The following is an 18,786-nucleotide window of genomic DNA, read 5'->3' on the forward strand; positions in this document are numbered from 1 at the left end:
CTTTATTGTGAAATAATCCTCTTCTCTGTCTCTTGTTAACAATCTTTGTTTTAGTCCCTTTTTTTCTGATAGGAGTCCTCGTATACCAGCTTCTTTTCATTTCCCTTTACATAGAGTATCTTTCTCCATCCCTTCCCATTCTGTTTGTGTCTTTAGATCTGAAGTGAATCTCTTAACAGGCAGCATATAAGTGGATTTTGTTTTTTGTTTTATCCATTCAGCTGCCCTTTGTCTTTCTATTGGAGCATCAATTCATTTATATTTAAAGTAACTATCATAGATAATGTATTTATCATATTTTTGTTAAGTGTTTTCTTTTTTTTTTGACTTAGGGGTTTTTTTAAAGATTTTATTTATTTATTCATGAAAGACAGAAAAAGAGGCAGAGACACAGACAGAGGGAGGAGAAGCAGGCTCCATGCAAGGAGCCCGATGCAGGTGGGACTCAATCTCTGGTCTAGGATCACACCCTGAGCCTAAGGCAGACACTCAACCACTGATCCACCCAGTTGTCTCTTGTGTTTTATAGTAAATGCACACACATACACACATACACACACACACATACACAAATGATAGAACCAGATTTGATCAGGAATTTTTACCTAAAGTCTATTAATCATCTTCAGGGAGGTTTATGAAGCCCCTGAAATATAATGTAAAATTTTATGTGCATATTAATTCCTCTTTAACTTCCTCCCAATGTATTTCTGACTTAAAAAAATGATAAAAACTGCTCACAAGACTAAATGGTATCTCAAACCTGTTGAGATCATGGGTTTTCTTCTTTGAATTCAGTTACTAAGCTTCACCTTGTCAGTGAATAGTTGCTCAAAGACCTTGTCTGTCTTTGTTCATTATCATATTGTAAGCATGTGGAACAGAGCAGGTGCTCAGTTGCATTTATTGTATGGATGAATAAATGAATGAATGAATGAGAAAAAATTCTTCTTCAGAGTAACCTAACATTAGAAACAGACTCCATAAAGGCAATAATCCATTGTAAAAATAGAGTGAAATGTTAATTTTCATTAAAAATTCAAAAATTGATTCTTTAAAAAAAAAAGTTTACCTATTCATTCTAGAGAGACAGAGAATGAAAGTAAGAGGAGGAGCAGAGGGAAAGGGAGAGAATCTTAAAGAGACTCCCCACTGGGCCCAGAGCCCAGTTCAATCCCATGATCCTGAGATAATGACCTGAGCTGAAATCCGAAGTCAGGCACTTAACCAACTAAGACACTCAGGTGCTGCCAAAAATCTGTTTTCTTGATGGCATAAACCCCAGCTAGTTCTCTCAAAAGATATTCCAGAAGCCCCAAATTCTCTTATAAATAGTACTTGACAAGCGATTAGGATACTTAATTTTTTGCCCTGTTTTTGCTGTATACCAAGTTATATTTGTTGCCAAGTTGTTTCCTTCATTTATTAATGTATTCATTACAGATGAATCAGACATTGACAGTATTGTAGAAAGAATGATAAAGGCTAGGGAATAAGACAACATTGACTTATGTTCTTATCAAAGAGCTTACAAGCTATAGACAAGTAAATAAACTATTGTAGTCTAGGTAGGTAAGTATCATAGTGTACAAAATGTTTTGGGAGCAGAAAGGAAGACCATTTTATTTTTTTTAATTATTTTTAAAGATATATTTCTTTATTATTGAAGAGAGTGAACATGCATGTAGGGTGGGAAGGGACAGAGAGAGAGAATTTCAACTAGACTCCCTGCTGTATACAGAGCTCAACATGGGGCTCAGTCTCAAGACCTTGAGATTATGACTTGAACCAAAATCAAGAGTCAGATGCTTGACCAGCTGAGCCATTCAGGCACCCCAAAGGCCATTTTATTGAAGTGGATGTTTTATTGCCTGCTAAAATAGAGTTATCTCATGTTTTTGTTCTCACTCACACTTTACTTTTTTTTTTTTCATGTCATGGTGATAGAAATGTCCTGACATTAATAGACAGAAACCAATTAAAGGGATTTCCTTCCCTTTATTCCATTTTAAATACAGACATTACCCATACTCTCTGCATTTGTGTCTCAAGGTTATCTTCTTTCATGAGAAGATATCTTCTTTCATATCTTCTCTCATGATTTCATGAGCCTGAATCTTGGCATCATTCATTTAGGGACCTAGGGGAAGATTGATGATAGATTGTGTGCAACTTATACTTGTGTATAAAACCAAGCTACCAGGATACCTGGGTGGCTCAGTAGCTGAGCATCTGACTTTGGCTCGATGCATGATCCTGGAGTTCTAGGATCCAACCCCACATCAGGCTCCCTGTAGGGAGCCTGCTTCTCCCTCTGCCTGTGTCTCTGCCTTCTCTCTGTGTCTCTCATGAATGAATAAATAAAATCTAAAAAAAAAAAAAGAACCAACCAAGCAACTAATTATGGAGGATGGAGGTAAGGGGAGAATGATGTGTAGACTCAATTTGTTACTTTCCTTGAGGCAGAAATTTTGTAACCATGGTGATTTACATTCAGAAAAATTTTATTGCACCTGGGCCACTGAGAGACAGGTGTGTCTTCCTATCTACTAGAGAAGCATTAAAAAGTAACAAGGACTTATTCTCTTCCCTGTCCCCAATGCCCCTGCTGCCCAAATTTAAAGAGAGAATTTGTAGACATATTGTGTTTTCTTCCAGGTGTAGGACTTATTGGGTGCCAGGGAACTGTTCTTAGTACTTTAAAAATATTAAGATATTTGGGGCACCTGGCTGGCTCAGTGGGTATAGCATGCGACTCTTGATCTCACAATCATGCATTTGAGCCTCATGTTTGGCACAGAGTTTCCTTTTAAAAAAGATAGGATGTTTAACACTCAGATAACCCTATGAGATTGATGCTGCTCTAAGCTTCATTTTACAAGTGAGGAAGTTTGGGCACAAAGTCTAAGCAACTTGTTTAAGATTACCTAAAGGTAGGGATTTGAATGAAGCCACTATTGTCAAGAGTCTATCCTTTTAATTTCTGTATTATAAACAATTTATGGATCTTGGTATATTCTACAGAAGAAAAGTTCTATCTGAAAACTGTCCAGAATTATAGTTACCTAATTCTATTTGCATCCTTTGAAAGAAAAAGAAAAAAAAATATCATTATAGTGCAAGGACATCCCAGACCCCCTCAAGTGGATTTTTATGCCTTACTTTGTCTGTAAAGTAACAACGTAGAATTAATATTTGCTTTTGCTTATATAAATGTGGGTTGAAGAACTCTACCATGAATGTGGCAGTGCTAATAAGCACTGATAAGTGGTATAGATGCAATCCTCGGGATACTCCCCCTGCACATGAGGCTCCAGCACACTGGCTGCTTTGGTGTGTGTGTGTGTGAGTAGGGGCAGCAGGAGAAGAGGAACAGGTAAAGTGGAAAACCATTTGTTTTAAATAAACTAAGCATTTTCCCACTGTGCCTCTTGAGGGCTTTTGCAGTCATCATTTCCTTTGCCTGAAATGTTTACCGCCCAGATATATTCATGGTTTGTTCCCTCACCTCTTTCAAGTCTTGGATAAAATATTATCTTCTCATAAAGACATCACTGGCAACCCTATTTAAAATTGCACTATCCTCCATGGACTCCCTGTGCCCTTTCTTTTTACTTCACAGCATCCGTCACCTTTCAACATACTGTATAAATTGCTTTGAGTCTGCCTCCTCCAACCTAAGATGTGATCACTTTTAGGGCAGTGCTTAGTTACTGAGGATACTATCTATCCTCAATGTGTTGAATATGGTCTAGCACATAGTGGGAACTCAATAAAAACTTGTTGAATGAATGAAAGGTGTTAACCCAGTATCCCTGTCAGTTACTTTCTGCTTAGTTGGTGTTTTGCTCAGACAAGAGATATTTTTGTTATAAAGGTAGTTGCTTGTAGTCATCCATCTCCTCTCTGGAGGTCTGTGGGAAGGGATTTCAGTTTCATTTGCTAGTGAAATGAGGAGGACAGGTGGATGACTTATTCAAGTTGCTCAACAACTTAATGGACATGCTTTTTACCTTGTCTTGGGAAAGCCAAAAAAACATTTTTTCCTCCTCTTTTGATAAGCCTGTGAATTCAAGTCAATGGCATTTTCTGCTGCCATTTATCCCTTTACAGAAAGTTTTCGCTTTGTGTTTGCCCAAAATCAGTGTGCATGCCACTTTACCTCATGACAGAATGACATAGAAAAAGGCAGAATGCCCAGTAATTAGATGCAAATTTTATGCTTGTCGTTTTGAAAGGTTATGAATCCCCCTATTATAAAGTTTTCTATAGAGGATACTTTAGGACAAAATATCCTTTCTGTACATCAATATGCTGGTAATTCGAAAAAAGAACAACTTTGTAATTTGAAAGAATTAGTAACAAGTACAGCATATAATGAATACATTTATCCCTTCTGCTCTCTATTGAAAGGAATTAGATTTTCACTTATCTTCTCCTGAACCAAAGTTTCAAGACATAAATATTGACAAAATAGGTTTTCTCCCTTCCTAAGGGATGACTCCATTATTCTCTTCCAGTATATTTCTAGGTAAAAGTGGACCAATTCTCCTGCTATCCAAAACATAAACTAAAGGGAACTGATGGTACTATGAACAACATTCAACTGGTAGAAAATCAAGATTCTGTTAGAGCTCCATCCCTGAGTATCTGTGTGATTTTTTGTAAACCATTTAACCTCTGAAAAACTTCGGTTCCTCACCTCAAAAATGAGATTGGATTAAGAATCTGAAGTTAAGGTGGGGGCCTGGGTGGTTCAGTCAGTTAAGCATCAGACTCTGGATTTCAGCTCAGGTCGTGACCTCAGGGTTATAAGATCAAGCCCTACATTGGGCTCTGTGCTCAGCATGGAGTCTGCTTGAGGTTCTCTCCTTCTCCCTCTGTCCTTCCCCGATGCCCATGCTCCCTTTATGTCTCTCTCTAAAATAAATAAAATCTTTTTTAAAAATCTGAAGTTACATTTGATGATGCCATTCTTTTTTTTTTTTTTTAAGATTTATTTATTTGAGAGAGAGGGCACAAGCAGTAGGGGCAGGGAGAGGGAGAGACCATCTTAAGCAGGCTCCACCGTGATCACAGTGTGCAGAGCCTACCATTGGGCTCAATCTCAGGACCCTGAAATCACGACCTGAGCCGAAACCAAGAGTCAGAGGCTAAACCAACTGTGCCATCCAGGCACCCTTTGATGATATCATTCTTATTCAACAAAGCAGAATCTCATTTGTCACTTTGTGGTGGTAATGTGTAGATAGCAGTTGCCACTGTACATCACAGTGCTATTATGTACTTGGTTCTGATCTTAGAATTTGCCAGGTTTTTGCGACCTGTTATAAGTGAATTGTCTCTGATCTCTTCTTTCTCCATCATAAGTGAAGAGGAATGTAGGACCAGTCAGTAGAGTTGTTGGTGGGTTGAGGCAGGGTTTGGCATGTTTTTATTTTGTATGCAGCCTAGCCTTATTATGCTCAATAATGAGTAGTTCTTATTGCCATTATTCTACATGTCTCCAAATAGAAGACACAGGTTATATTTAGAGAATGGGAAAGTAGAAGTTGATTTATAGTCTCCTAAGCATCTGTTTTTCCACAGCTGAGCACATTACTGCCTAAGTTGAATGACTGTGGTTGTTTATCCATCTCTAACAAGACTTCTGGATTTGGTAAGGACACAGTCTGGCTTGGGTTTCCTTACCAACTTTCGATTAAAATGCCAATGTCCCACCAAGAAGACTCATACTCTGGAGCCTACTGCCTCCTGTGAACTGTGTCTCAATTCTGTCTTCTACCCAATTTCATCAGGGGATATTATGACAGCCTTGTATCCTAAGCAACAGTATGCAAAATAACTAAAGTACTTACACACCAGAAAGAGAAGTATACCAAATTCAAATTTAGTGGATCTTTCCTGTTAGAAATATGTTGTCAGAGTTTTGCTTGAACAGCTCCCAGATTACTCCCTTTCACGCTTCCTAGTGTGTGTATATACATATATATATTGACGCATTCAGTATGTGCCAAATTGAAAACCTGAAACATTTAACGAAAGGCAGACATGGAATATTTCAGCTGCCAAAGAGACAGGTGCAATGGTTTGTGAATATGACTTGAGGAGCCATAATGCACAAAACATGAAAGTGCCACCTGAAGGTGTTCCATGTTCAGGCAGTTTAATGTCAGGGAAGGCGATGGGGAACATAGGGTGTCCTTGAGGAGATAATAACACCAAGAATTCACCCAGAAAGCCTTAAAACAAATGGTCTCCAAGGAAGTGCAAAATTATGACTGAGTACAGAAGAGGCAACCTTGGTCATACTTTTGTTTAGTTGAGAATGAAGATACTCTGGTTCTGGGAGACTTAGTCATAGCCTGGGAAAGAGTTCATTGTTTTCCCAAGTCACAGAGAAACTGGATAAATCTGTATTATAATATTCTTAATACATAATAAGCACAACATCAGTAGCCAAAGCAGATCTGTTACAATCATTTACACCTCCTATTGCAAAGAAGAAATGTATCCCCATGAACAACAGGTATGATTGGAAACACCCTGCTCAGCAAAGGCATAAAAGAGAGGCATTTCCAGCATTTGATTGAAAAGCTGAACAAGACTCCTAACTCTGGGAAAGAACAAAGGGTAGTGAAAGGGGAGGCAGGCGGGGGATGGGGTAACTGGGTGATGGGCACTGAGGAGGGCACTTGATGGGATGAGCACTGGGTGTTATACTATATGTTGGCAAATCGAACTTCAATAAAAATAAATAAATAAATAAATAAATAAATAAATAAATAAATAAATAAAAACTAAACAAATGCTATCTTTCCTTGGTTAAAAGTTCTGGTAGCAGCCATGTGCTTGAAATAGCCTACTGTGGTTGCTGACATTCTCTCAATTTTTCTTTCTTAAATGGTGGCTAATTATTTTGGATCATCTGCATCTAAATAAACTGGGATGCACAATTCAAATGCATATGTTTGTGCCATACTTCTGAATCTAACTAATCAGAATTTTGGGGGGGAAAGGCCTTGTAATTCTGTATTCATTTTTAACTGGCTTCCTAGGAGAGTCTTTTTGTACACAAAGAATATGTAAAAGCACATTATGAAAATTACCACTGTTGTAGGTTAATTATCTCTTCAAAAGGCCACCATTGGGACATTTGGGTGGCTCAGCAGTTGAGCTTCTGCCTTGGGCTTGATCCCTGGGTCCCGGGATGGAGTCCCACATGGATTTCCACATTGGGCTCCCTGCATGGAGCCTGCTTCTCCCTCTGCCTCTCTGCCTCTGTGTGTGTGTGTGTGTGTGTGTGTGTGTGTGTGTCTCATGAATAAGTAAATAAAAAGGCCACCATTAAAGTGTATGAATTTCACCTAGAAGCTAAGAATCTGAGAAATGAATTAACATACAGTTATCTGTATTTTTTTTCCATCAAGAAATAGTGTCCTGTGATGGGGAAAAGCTTAGGAAAGACATGCTTTATGAGGCTTGTCATAAGTATCCAGAAATCAGATATGAGGCTTGTCATAAGTATCCAGAAATCAGACTAGGTGGCACAGTTCAAAGAAGCAGACCTTTAGGGAACAGTTGATCATAGGAGTGACCAGGTTGAGGTAAAAGTGTAAAAATGAACAGGCTCCAAAGGGAAGATCTTTGCCTGCTATTTTGCTGATGGCCTATTTATGTGCCTTTATACACATAAGTACATTTAAAGAATTGTCAAAAGGAAATTGAAAGAAGAGAAGGAAGACCATTGACATGAATTAACCTTTGGAATAAATGGATGTATACTTTCTATGAATATAGTTTCAATTAGGAGTCACTTAGCTACAGCTGATATAAGTTAAATCCAATTTGCCTAAATAAAAGCAATCACTAGTTCACATATTTGGGGATCTGAGGGATAAACCTTACTTGGAACAGACCTGATTTCAAAGCCCAAATGATGTCATCGAAACTCAGCCTCCATTCTTTAGTTTCCTATTGGCTTCCTCAATGTGTTAGTTCGTTCTTTTTTTAGATTCTCTATGTGGAGGCCTTTGGAAGCTCCAGGCTTTCTCCCTCCAAGCAATCCCAGACTATAAAAGGGATTTTTTTCTAGTAGTCTTCTGAAAAGCCCTGAAATAGAATCTTATCCAAATATGCATCATATGCTTGGGAATCAATTTTCTAGGAAAATAGAATATTAATTGGCCAGGCCTGAGTTACCTGCTTCTTCTGAATTAGAGGATTTTAGTCTATCCAAACCACTTAGGTTAAGAAACTAGGGCACTTGGTTCACTAAAGAAAAAGCAGAATGCTCTTACCTTAAAAAGGAGTGATGGATTCTAAGCAGGCAAAAACCATAGATACCTACTATATACTTATGTCACTAGGGAAATAATACTTATTGTGAATTAGTGTCCCAGATACCTCCATCCAACTTCTTTAGTCAAAACCTATCAGTTATATACATATGTTTTTCTATGTTCTTATTTATGAATATAACAAGTTGCAGTCATGAGTAAATAGTGATATACTTGAATATAAATTAAAGAGTTAACTGTAGTGGAGCACAGGGGATTTTTAGGCCAGTAAACTATTCTATGTGGTATTGTAATAGTGAATACATGGCATAAAGCATTTGCTGAGACCCATAGGGTTACACAACGCAAAGAGTGAACCCTAATGTAAACTAGGGACTTTAGTAATAATGGATCAACTGGCTTATCAGTTATAACAAACATACCTCAACCATGCAAGATGTTAATAATAGGAGAAATTATTGGCAACATCAGGTCCCTTCCTTGCCTCTATGCAGACCTTGGCTCTTGAGTTTGGCCAAGAAAGTATTCAGAGCAAAACTCTTAAGGAAGAATTTAATAGGGATCCCTGGGTGGCGCAGCGGTTTGGCGCCTGCCTTTGGCCCAGGGCGCGATCCTGGAGACCCGGGATCGAATCCCACATCGGGCTCCCGGTGCATGGAGCCTGCTTCTCCCTCCGCCTGTGTCTCTGCCCCTCTCTCTCTCTGTGACTATCATAAATAAATAAATAAATAAAAAATTAAAAAAAAAAAAGGAAGAATTTAATAGCAGTTAAAGAGAAAATACACACTCAAGCAGTCCCTGAAGTGGCAACTGCTCTGGGGCTAGGGGTGTCTTTTCTTTTTTATGCTTGCATGGTTTATGGAACAAAGCTAGGAAGGTCTGACTGAGATTGCCTCCAATCAATCACTTAAGGAACTCCTCCTATTGGTCCTCAGTGATAGTTGGGAGGAGGGGGCTGAGGAGGGGGATTGGCTTTATATGGTCCTTGTTGGAACTGTCATGGCAGCCTTCCCCTGGGTGTGAGGGCAGAGGGAGGAGTCAAAACTGCAATATAAATGTATTATAAGGAAACTATAGGTTACTTTAGGGCAGCAGTTATGGGGAAGAGTGCATGCATGCTCCCCAGGACTCTTCCAGCTCTTTGTGTTCTTGGGGTGGTTGTAAGTTTCACTCCTCTTATGTAGCTAATGTTCCATTCCCTGCTTATATGTAACTAACTGTGCATTAGGTCACTGTGAGAAGGAGAGAAGGAATGTATGGGAACTTAATGTACTTTCTGCTCAATTTTTCTGTAAACCTAAAATTGCTCTACAAAATAAAGTTTATTAAGTAAAAAGATAAAGTTAGCTATACTTACCTGATTATTATCTGGCAGCCCCTCTAGAAAAAACACTCCATGAGGGCAGGATGGTGTCTACTCTGCACTCTGTATATGCTCTACCTACACCATTGATATTGGCATGCAATATAGGCCCATATACTCTGATTAGAAACTGTTTGGGTCAGAAATGTTTGAAAATTAAGAATTTTTCTGATTTTAGAAGCAAAACATGGCCCATAAAATATACCCAGTATTACATAACATCCCCAGCTGCATCTAGGTCAGTACTCCATAATCAAACACATTTATAATTCTGTAGCAATATTCATACTAAGGCTATATATAGCCTTACATCCCTTCAGGTCAGTTTTTGCCTCCAAATGAGTTACAGAATATGTGGATTTGTTGAAATTTATCTTTATTTTCGTAACTGGAGCTTGACGTCAGCATCACCCATTTACTTATATTTAAAGGAGTAATGAATCCATTGTTCCTGAAATATGTCAGGATTTGGAATCAAGGTCAGAGTAGGATGTGCTGACCCATTTCCCCTGTTCTTTGCCACTACTACAAATACTTGCTTCAGCAAGCAGAATTTTTTTTTTCCCAGTAGAGACCACTTTTATCTCCTCATACTTCCCAACTTCACCACCATTTCTAAGATCTAGCATTACATACAATTAGGTCCTCATTATGTGTGACCCAATGTATGATGGCAGAGAACTGTTAAGCAGGAAACAAAGCATAAAAGAATTCACTTCTCATTTGGACTTCCTTTTACTTTCTTCCTTCAGACATATACCAGGTATCTGCAGACTTCTCTGTTCCTTACTGTTTAAAATACACAGGGGGCTAAAAGACAGAAGGTGGAAGCAAGGACAGATAAAAGAAACATCTTGTCCTTGAAGCAGGAATATCTGTCTCCTCTTGTATTTGTTTTGCCTCTGCTCTATTCAACTGAACAAGCAAATAGAACCAAGCAGAGTCCTTATTCAATAAAAATGCTGTGTGTTGGCTAGTCTCACACATAGTCACCTGTGTGGGACCTTTGAACATCCCTTGCTATTGATGTTATAGAGACTAAAACACTGTTATAGAAACTATAACACAATTTATAATGATAGTTTGACAGCTGTCCAGTCATCATTTCTGTAATCAATGATTCAATTTTAAAGGAATGCTCACATTCAAGGAATCAGGAGTATTTAATTTGTTTCTGAATTACCTTTGGTTATTGTCTGCACAGTTTGTAATTTTTTTTAAATTTTTTTATTTATTAATGATAGTCACAGAGAGGAGGTGGGGGCAGAGACATAGGCAGAGGGAGAAGCAGGCTCCATGCACCGGGAGCCCGACGTGAGACTCGATCCCGGGTCTCCAGGATCACGCCCTGGGCCAAAGGCAGGCAGTAAACCGCTGTGCCACCCAGGGATCCCCAGTTTGTAATTTTGATACACAGAGATCCTCCCGCCTTACAGTTTCTTGGCCAAAATGAGTTTCCATGATTGTTAGAACAGCTGGAAGAGAAGACTCCCAGCCAATAGGATAAAGAAGACCCTGTGTGTGCCTTTCTTGGAACACTGGTAGCAGAATGAATCCTGTTTCTCCCCATTGGGCTTCCCCATTGATATAAATGGTGAAAGGGAGAAAGTAAAATATGAGCATGACTGTGGGAGCACACCCAACAAACCAGCTTAGTGGGAGAACTACCCCTTCCTTGTCCCTGGTGAAGTGGCTTTGGTCTGCACATCAATAAGGCAACATGTTCCCACTGATGACACACATAGAGCGCATTTATGCTCTTGAATGGTCTAGGGCTTCACAGGATGCAGAGTAAAAGATACAGCATGACAAAGTTACTTTGTTTGCATCTGGATGCTTCTGTGCATGCATAATGTAACAAACTGTCTAGCTTCCAGGCATGACCCTCATGTAACTCCCATCTAAACCCACAAGCTCAGGATCTGAGCTTACACTCAAACCCTTGCATTACCCATTAGGTGTCCTAGAGTTTCCTTCCAAATTGAGATTTTTGCCATTTAAGTGTTTCTGCCCAAGACCAGGTGTTTTAATCAAAAGCTGATTTGATGTCATAGGAAGATTGACTATATATCACAGTCCTAGATTCTTGACTGTTATGGCAACACTTTATACCTACCATTAGGATTAAGGGCTAAAAAACCCTCAGGTGCAACACCCGGGAACTCCACAGCAATTACAAGCAGAATTGGATCTGGTATTTTTATTTTTCCAAGATGAAATCATAGTATTGCATTTTTCTCCTTTCCCAGCAGAGTTGAGTCACTGAGTTTGTAAGAGATGAAAAATATTTCCAGCAGAAGAGAAGTGCACTGACCTAAGGGCTTTGCTGGAGAAATATGGCCTTTTACCCCATCCCACATGGTAGCTACAGAGTGAGCTAGCACATAGAATGAAACTCTGCAGGGTTGTTTTTCTTCATTGGTATCCTTAATTGGTTTAGGGCTGAAAGTCATCTGTGCTCAATTCATAACTTAAGGTTTCAAACTATAGAATGCACAATAATGAACAGCAGTGCTGAGCACTGGTAATAAAAATCCAGTAAGTCTGGCAGGGGCTCAAAAAAATCTGCCTTTCATTAAGTACCACCGGGTAAGGTAACATTGATGCAAGAGGTTTCTAGACCACACTTTGAGGAATAAGTTTAGGCATAGCTTGATTACTTTTTTTTTTGCTAAGTTTCTTTCTATGAAATATTCATCTCAAGATCATACCTGCTGTCTGATACTGCTCAGCCCTTTAATGCCTTTCCTTCCTATACTGGCTGGCTACCTTTTAGGATTATTTCCAGATGCTGTATTAGAAAAAGATCTGCAGTTAGCATTAGTGGACTTTTCCAGGCCTCACCTACCCACTAGCTTGCTTCTTTATGCATGTTGTCTTTTGCTAACCTTCCACGTGGAATAGATATTTTGCTCTATGCTTGCTCCACTGTACTTGACACATGGGCTTCTGCACTGTTTCCTTGAGTTAAGCATCACCTGAGATTCAGTCATAGGTTTCTCTTCTCAGTCTCAGAAAAACTCCGGTCACTGCCATCCATTCCAGTTTATTTTCCCAATCTAGCTTCTTGGTAGCCTAACTGCGCAGCATTTTTCTTGCCTAGGAGAGAAGTTTGGGGACGTGTCAAAATGAGCCAAATTAATTTAAGAAAAAAGAAAGTGAGATCATTGATATACCAAAGCTGCAGATAAAATAAAGGATCCCTAACTGTGGAAAGGTGTTTTATTACTGTATTTCTTAGAGGATTATTTTATTTTTAGGTAAATTATTTTATTTTTTGTTTCCATTGCAGGGGTACATTTTGGGCCTGTGACCTGGGAAAATACATTCAGGATTAAATAATCTCTTAAAATTTAAAGTTGTATGATTCTATGCATCTTTTTCAGTACTCCAAACATTTTAAGAGTAGCCCTGACACTACATTTTGTTTCTGGAACATTTACAAGAGGAAACAAGAAAAAAATTGGCTGACAAACATTGATTTTTGTCTTCCCCAAAAAATAGATTTTAAAAAGAAAAGAATCAAATGGGGAAGGGAGTTTGAGAATCATTTGTTGAGAACAGTGTTTTCCAATAACTTTTAGTATTTGATGAACAAAGGGAGAAAAAGGTTAAGGATAGTCTGACTTTTAACCTAAATAAATTTCTGGTCATGAAATTTCTACTCTTTTCTGAAAACCCAGAGGTTTCCCAGTCTTTGGTGAAACATGAAAGGGGGCTTTCCTTAGTTTAGGTCTTCTTTCTTCTCTTTACAAATATGTGGTTTACTCAAATACTAGTTCATGAGAATTTTTGTGATATGGAGCTTTAGGGAATGCAGGTAGTATTGTATATTTAGCCTTGTGAGCAATTGGCAGATAGTCTCCAAGCAGAGGAGAAACCAGGAAATCATGATGTACCAGTTTTGGCATCTGCACTAAATTCCCCAGGCTAAGACTGAGTTCAATGACCTGGAATTTGAAAGACTGTATCTGGGCTGTTGACAACCTGGTTTCTCTCACTTTCTCTTAATCATGATTTTCAAGAATTTCCAGGAGAATGAAAAATAATTGCCTGTTGCTCCCCTGAGAGATTACAGGGAGGTCAGTCACTGGGGTGATCTTTCACCCTTTTGGGAATCCACAAGTTAAAACATCAATATGAACATCCTGTCAGTTAAATGAGGTTCATTCTTGTAAAGAAAGGTGGTGGTTACAGTGGGAATGTATTGTGTATCAAGTGAGGATAAGTTATTGTATTAGGCCAATAATTATTACATCACTCTGGGGATGCCTTTGCTTTGTCACATAGAACCCTTGAGGGAGTTCTTACAATTAGTTGTTGGCATTCAACTATGAGCATTCTAAGAAAATGTTTTAGTTTCAACTTGAGTCCCCTACCTTGACAAATCCATCCATTTTCTTTGTGTGCGTTAGTTTTATCATTTTCTGTTCCTATCTGCTTGCCTCTCAACTGTTAGTCCGGACATGTGCTAAAAGTCCTTCTCTAAATGTTATCAAGCAAGGGTCTGTTGGTTTGACTTTACCAGCAGAGAAAGTTTAGGAGTGTGTCTAAAGCCAATGTGGGTTGATATTCTGCTCTTAGGAAATGGAGAGCTAGGAACAAAGGATCTGTGTTGGTAGTTTTACAATTTTAGTGTGCAAAAGAATCACCTAGATTCAGCTAGGTTAAAGGCAAATTCATGGACCCTGGATTTTTCTGGTGCAGTCAGTCCAGACTCAGATTTAAAAACACAAGCTCTGTACTTGCTCTATACTTGCATGACCTGATTAGAGTGCAGGAGGTCTACAGTCTAACTTGAAACATAATGGCTTACTAAAATCTTGTCCTCTGTCATTTTCTGAGATGCTCCTTTACTTCTCTAGGCTGAAAATCATGGCTACCCCTCTGGTTACATAGAACAACTTAATGTGACAAAGGAAAGGGTGAACTTTATCTTCTAGGCTTTAAAAATGACAGATGCAAAGTGTTTTATATGTACCTTCAAACCTTCAAGGCATTTGAAAGTCACTTTGTCACTACTACACAAAGATAGAACAAACTTACTGATGCCTCTCACCATGTTTCATCTAAGATTATCATTCTGAGGACTCTGTTTCACCTAGCTACCTCAAGGTTTGAGAGAAACAAAGCAACCTTTTAACTCTTTTTTTTTCCTCAAAAATGTTAGTATAGTAACTCTAGGCTAAAGTTTTAAAAGTTAGGTTATCTGTTTTCTACACTTGCATTGCTAAACTTTCTAAAATCTTTCCCTCTGTCTTTTTGAAACCAAACAGCTCATGCTTGAAAGGCTATGGATTTCCTTAGATGAAAACTGAAATACCATTCCCTTTATGCTAATGTTAATTTACAGGCAGCAAGCTTGGTTAACCAAGAGAAAATAAAAACTTTGGATGAAATGTGTTATTTATAGTGAATGCAAAGCATCGTTATTATCAATTCTTGTTACAAAATACACAGAAAAAATACCATTTTTGTTATTTAAATATGGCATGGATACGTTGAGAAATAGTACAGATGTTAAGCCACAGCCTCTCAGCTGCATCCTGGATAATCATTATTATGCTTTATTCTTATTTGGAATTACTAGTAATAGACTGTGTATTTCTGTATGAAATTCAAATCAGGGAACACCAATGAATTGAGATGATTGATATTATATATATACACACATAATTTTGGAATTGGGACAACAATAGAAATATTTCTCTCTTAGTGAAAAATCCACCAAGTGTGCTGCTGTGTTAGTGATCTTTATGAGTAATATTTGTTACTTAAATAGATATGCCAAAAATTCACATAATTTTGCACATTTGAATTGAGCTAATCCCTGACCAGTGTTTAAGTTTGTTTTGAAACTATCTATATAATTGTTGAAAATCTGAAATGTAAATATCTGGATTTTGAAGTATATGGCTTTAAACCATGAGTGTTTAAAAAAAAAAAAAACTATGTGTTTACGTACTTTTATTATATGCTTTTGAGTTCCTTGGCAGATCCTGTTTTCTTTGTTTAAGTCTCTTTAATGTGAGATTTTAAACAGGAAGTAAGGAAAGAGGATGGTGGTGGCAATATAATTCATGTTATTTTTGAATGCAAATTTCACATGTGCATGTAAGTTCATGGGAAAATATTCAGGGATTATTTGCCATTCTTAACTGGCATAGAACCACTAACCTAGTCCAGTCCTATTAATTTAGAGATGACAAAATTGAGGGCTAGAGAGACTAGGTGATGGAGAGATAGGTCATGAATTTACTAGTTGACCTAAGGCATTGAATCTCAGTTTATGGTTTTTCTGAATTCACATACTGCTTGTTCTTACCAGGAGGTCATTGGCTGTCCTTACTCCTCTATAATAAAACAGAATTCTGTTTTGTCATTTGTCTGCTTACATTTTTCTTCTATTCCAACCTTAAAATATGGACTTTTAAAAGCCTGGGTTATAAGCCTTATGAGAAATTACCTTACTTCCTGTCCTTTCCTACCAAGATTCCCAAGCCAGCTTTATTCCTTTCCCTCAGTCCTGAAACATCTGAATGAATTTACTCTCATCTTATCACCTATCAACAAAGGCTGGTTATAAAGGTTTTCCAGCATAGCAGTTGCAATTCACACTCTTCAAAATAATCACACATAAGTGGAACGTGGATTGTCGGCTACAGAGTGATATTCAGTATTACTTTACATCATAGCCACTGGCCCTTTTATCTGGAAATTCATCAGGTAATGCCTACCTCAGCTGATTGAATACATTAAAAAGTACAAAAAAATTACACACAGATAGAACAAACCCTTACTAATGATCTTCCATGTATAAGCTCCTGTACTTGGTATTGGAACATCAGAACATGCCAAAATGCATACAATACATTATGTTCTCAAGGAGCTTACAGTCCAAAGCAGGAAAAAGCAAGGTACAAATACACTTGATAGAAAAAGATAAGTGGCCACAGGGAGATAAAATTGAAGAATAAGGTGCTTAAATGAAGAAGATAAAGTTCTAGGAAAGCTTTCTAGGATTAAGAAAAGAAGAAGAAGAATTCAAACTAAATTTTGAAGAACAAAAATCCCTTTCATGAGTATAGGTGGTGAGATGCATTTTGATTATAATTTATTATGTGTGTACTCCAGAAGCATATGTACTCTCTACTGCTACCTAAAGTTTAGCTTGTGAATTATTCCAGTCTTGATACTTAACACTGCTTTGTGATAAAGTTTCATACATCTAGTTACTGTAATTGAGAGAGAGCATTTAGAAGCTCATATATCATTTATATACTCAAGTATCATTGAAATAGCTATAGACTAGTTTGGATGTTACTGAATTTGTGTGCTCTCAAATGGTTCCACCTGCATGATATTTACACAAACATCCCCATCCATAATAGGTTGGGGAGAAAAACAAGCTGGTCATTTACAAGATAATTTGAGAACCATGACTCTAGGTTGTTCTTTACTTACATAGACAATTTAAGAAACTTTTATACATATTTCAGCAGTACAGAGCTGTTTCTCACTATTAATGTATTTATGAAATCATGATTGCTTGCTTCCAGTAATATTACCCCATTACAGAGCAGAGAAATTTTGCTTTGTGACAATAGACAGTCTCCCATGACCACAGCAGCACAAAAGAGGAGAGGAAGGCACAAAATGTAAACAAAGTAAGGGTGAGCAAAAGGCAAATGGAACAACGAGAGGAAAGGGAATGACAAGCATTCTGGAGGTTGTTAGTAAAAATAAGTTATCAATATGAAAATGAGTCTGTGTCTCCACTTCGTTATAACCGACGAAGGGTTAGTCGTCAGTGGGAAATTCATGTAAAGGCTGAAACTAAACCTATTGTGTATTACTATTTTTTAAATTTTATCTCTCTTATTTTCATTTTGTGGTTATTTTCTGTTATTCTTCCTATTTGGAAGATGTTCTTTATTTTTGACATTTTCTCCTCTCATTTCAGATGACTACACACTGCATGGCCCTGTTTTTATTCAAGAACCAAGTCATGTAATGTTCCCTTTGAATTCTGAGGAGAAAAAGGTGAAGCTCAACTGTGAAGTTAAAGGGAATCCAAAACCGCATATCAGGTTTGTTCATTTAAATCATGTGTTTCCATGCATGCAATTCTATTATTAAAATCAACAATAAATAAATAAATAAATAAATAAATAAATAAATAAATAAATAAATAAAAAAAATCAACAAGTACTTATAGAGTACTAGTTACATAAAGATCTTTTAGACAGGCATCATAGGATATCCTGAGCCACCAAAGAGATTATTGTACTCATGAAAAGTTTAGTGCCCAACTTCTGTTTCTGGCTGTACTAGGATTTAAATATCCTATTTGACCCCCTCACTGAAAGCCTACACATTTCTTAACACATTTTTAAAAACTCTTTCAACATATGTATCAACAAACTGGTATCAAAGTAAGAAATACTCAGAATTCAAAAAATAAGTGGGTTTGTAACCCAGAGAAGAAAACTGACCCCTAAAAGCAGTTTTCGCCTTGATGAGCTATGTGTACTGGAACTTTGGGTTTTGCAGCTTCACAGGATAGTCACAGGACAAAGCCTAGAGTCAACCAAGAGGAAAGTCTAACATGAAAATACCTCCTATAATAGACCTGAAATCGAAAGGATATGTACTTAGAGTGCCTGTAACAAGAAATAAGCTTGTTTCCCCAAAGAACTATAAAGCAAAAGTAATTGCCAATTTCAAGTTTGGTGCCAAGTGGCTTTAATAGATGAGACACAACTGAAAGGAGAATTAGTAAATTGCAAGGTATATCTGAAGAAATTACCCAAAGGTAGCAGAACTGGATAAAGAGAAGCAAAGGGAGAGAGAGAGAGAGAGAGAGAAAGAAGGGGAGTGGGTAGAGAAAAGGAAAGTGGATAAAAAGAGATTAATATAAAACGTTTATATGTGTTTAATCAGAGTTCCATAAGAAAAAGCAAGGGAGAATGAGGCAGAGGCAATATTTTAACAGAAGGCTAAGAATTTTCCAAAGCTAATTAAAAATTCCAGGCTATAGCAGTGTCTGGCTGGCTCAGTCAGTGGAACATGCAAGTCTTGATCTCAGGGTCATGAGTTCTAGCCCCATGCTGGTACTACATA

At 37.7% G+C, this 18,786-nt stretch overlaps 1 protein-coding gene across 11 annotated transcripts in view; it reads left to right on the forward strand.

Moving 5' to 3' along the window:
- CNTN4 (contactin 4) overlaps nucleotides 1–18,786 on the forward strand; it is a 913,336-nt gene that overhangs the window by 587,973 nt on the left and 306,577 nt on the right. For all 11 annotated transcript variants that reach the window (XM_041761632.1, XM_041761629.1, XM_041761630.1 and 8 more), the window contains one exon: nucleotides 17,627–17,753. In XM_041761632.1, coding sequence (XP_041617566.1) covers nucleotides 17,627–17,753 — 127 coding nt within the window. The remainder of the gene's footprint in view (nucleotides 1–17,626; nucleotides 17,754–18,786) is intronic.

The sequence above is a fragment of the Vulpes lagopus genome, chromosome 7, assembly GCF_018345385.1.
Source record: "Vulpes lagopus strain Blue_001 chromosome 7, ASM1834538v1, whole genome shotgun sequence".
Classification (NCBI taxonomy): domain Eukaryota; kingdom Metazoa; phylum Chordata; class Mammalia; order Carnivora; family Canidae; genus Vulpes; species Vulpes lagopus.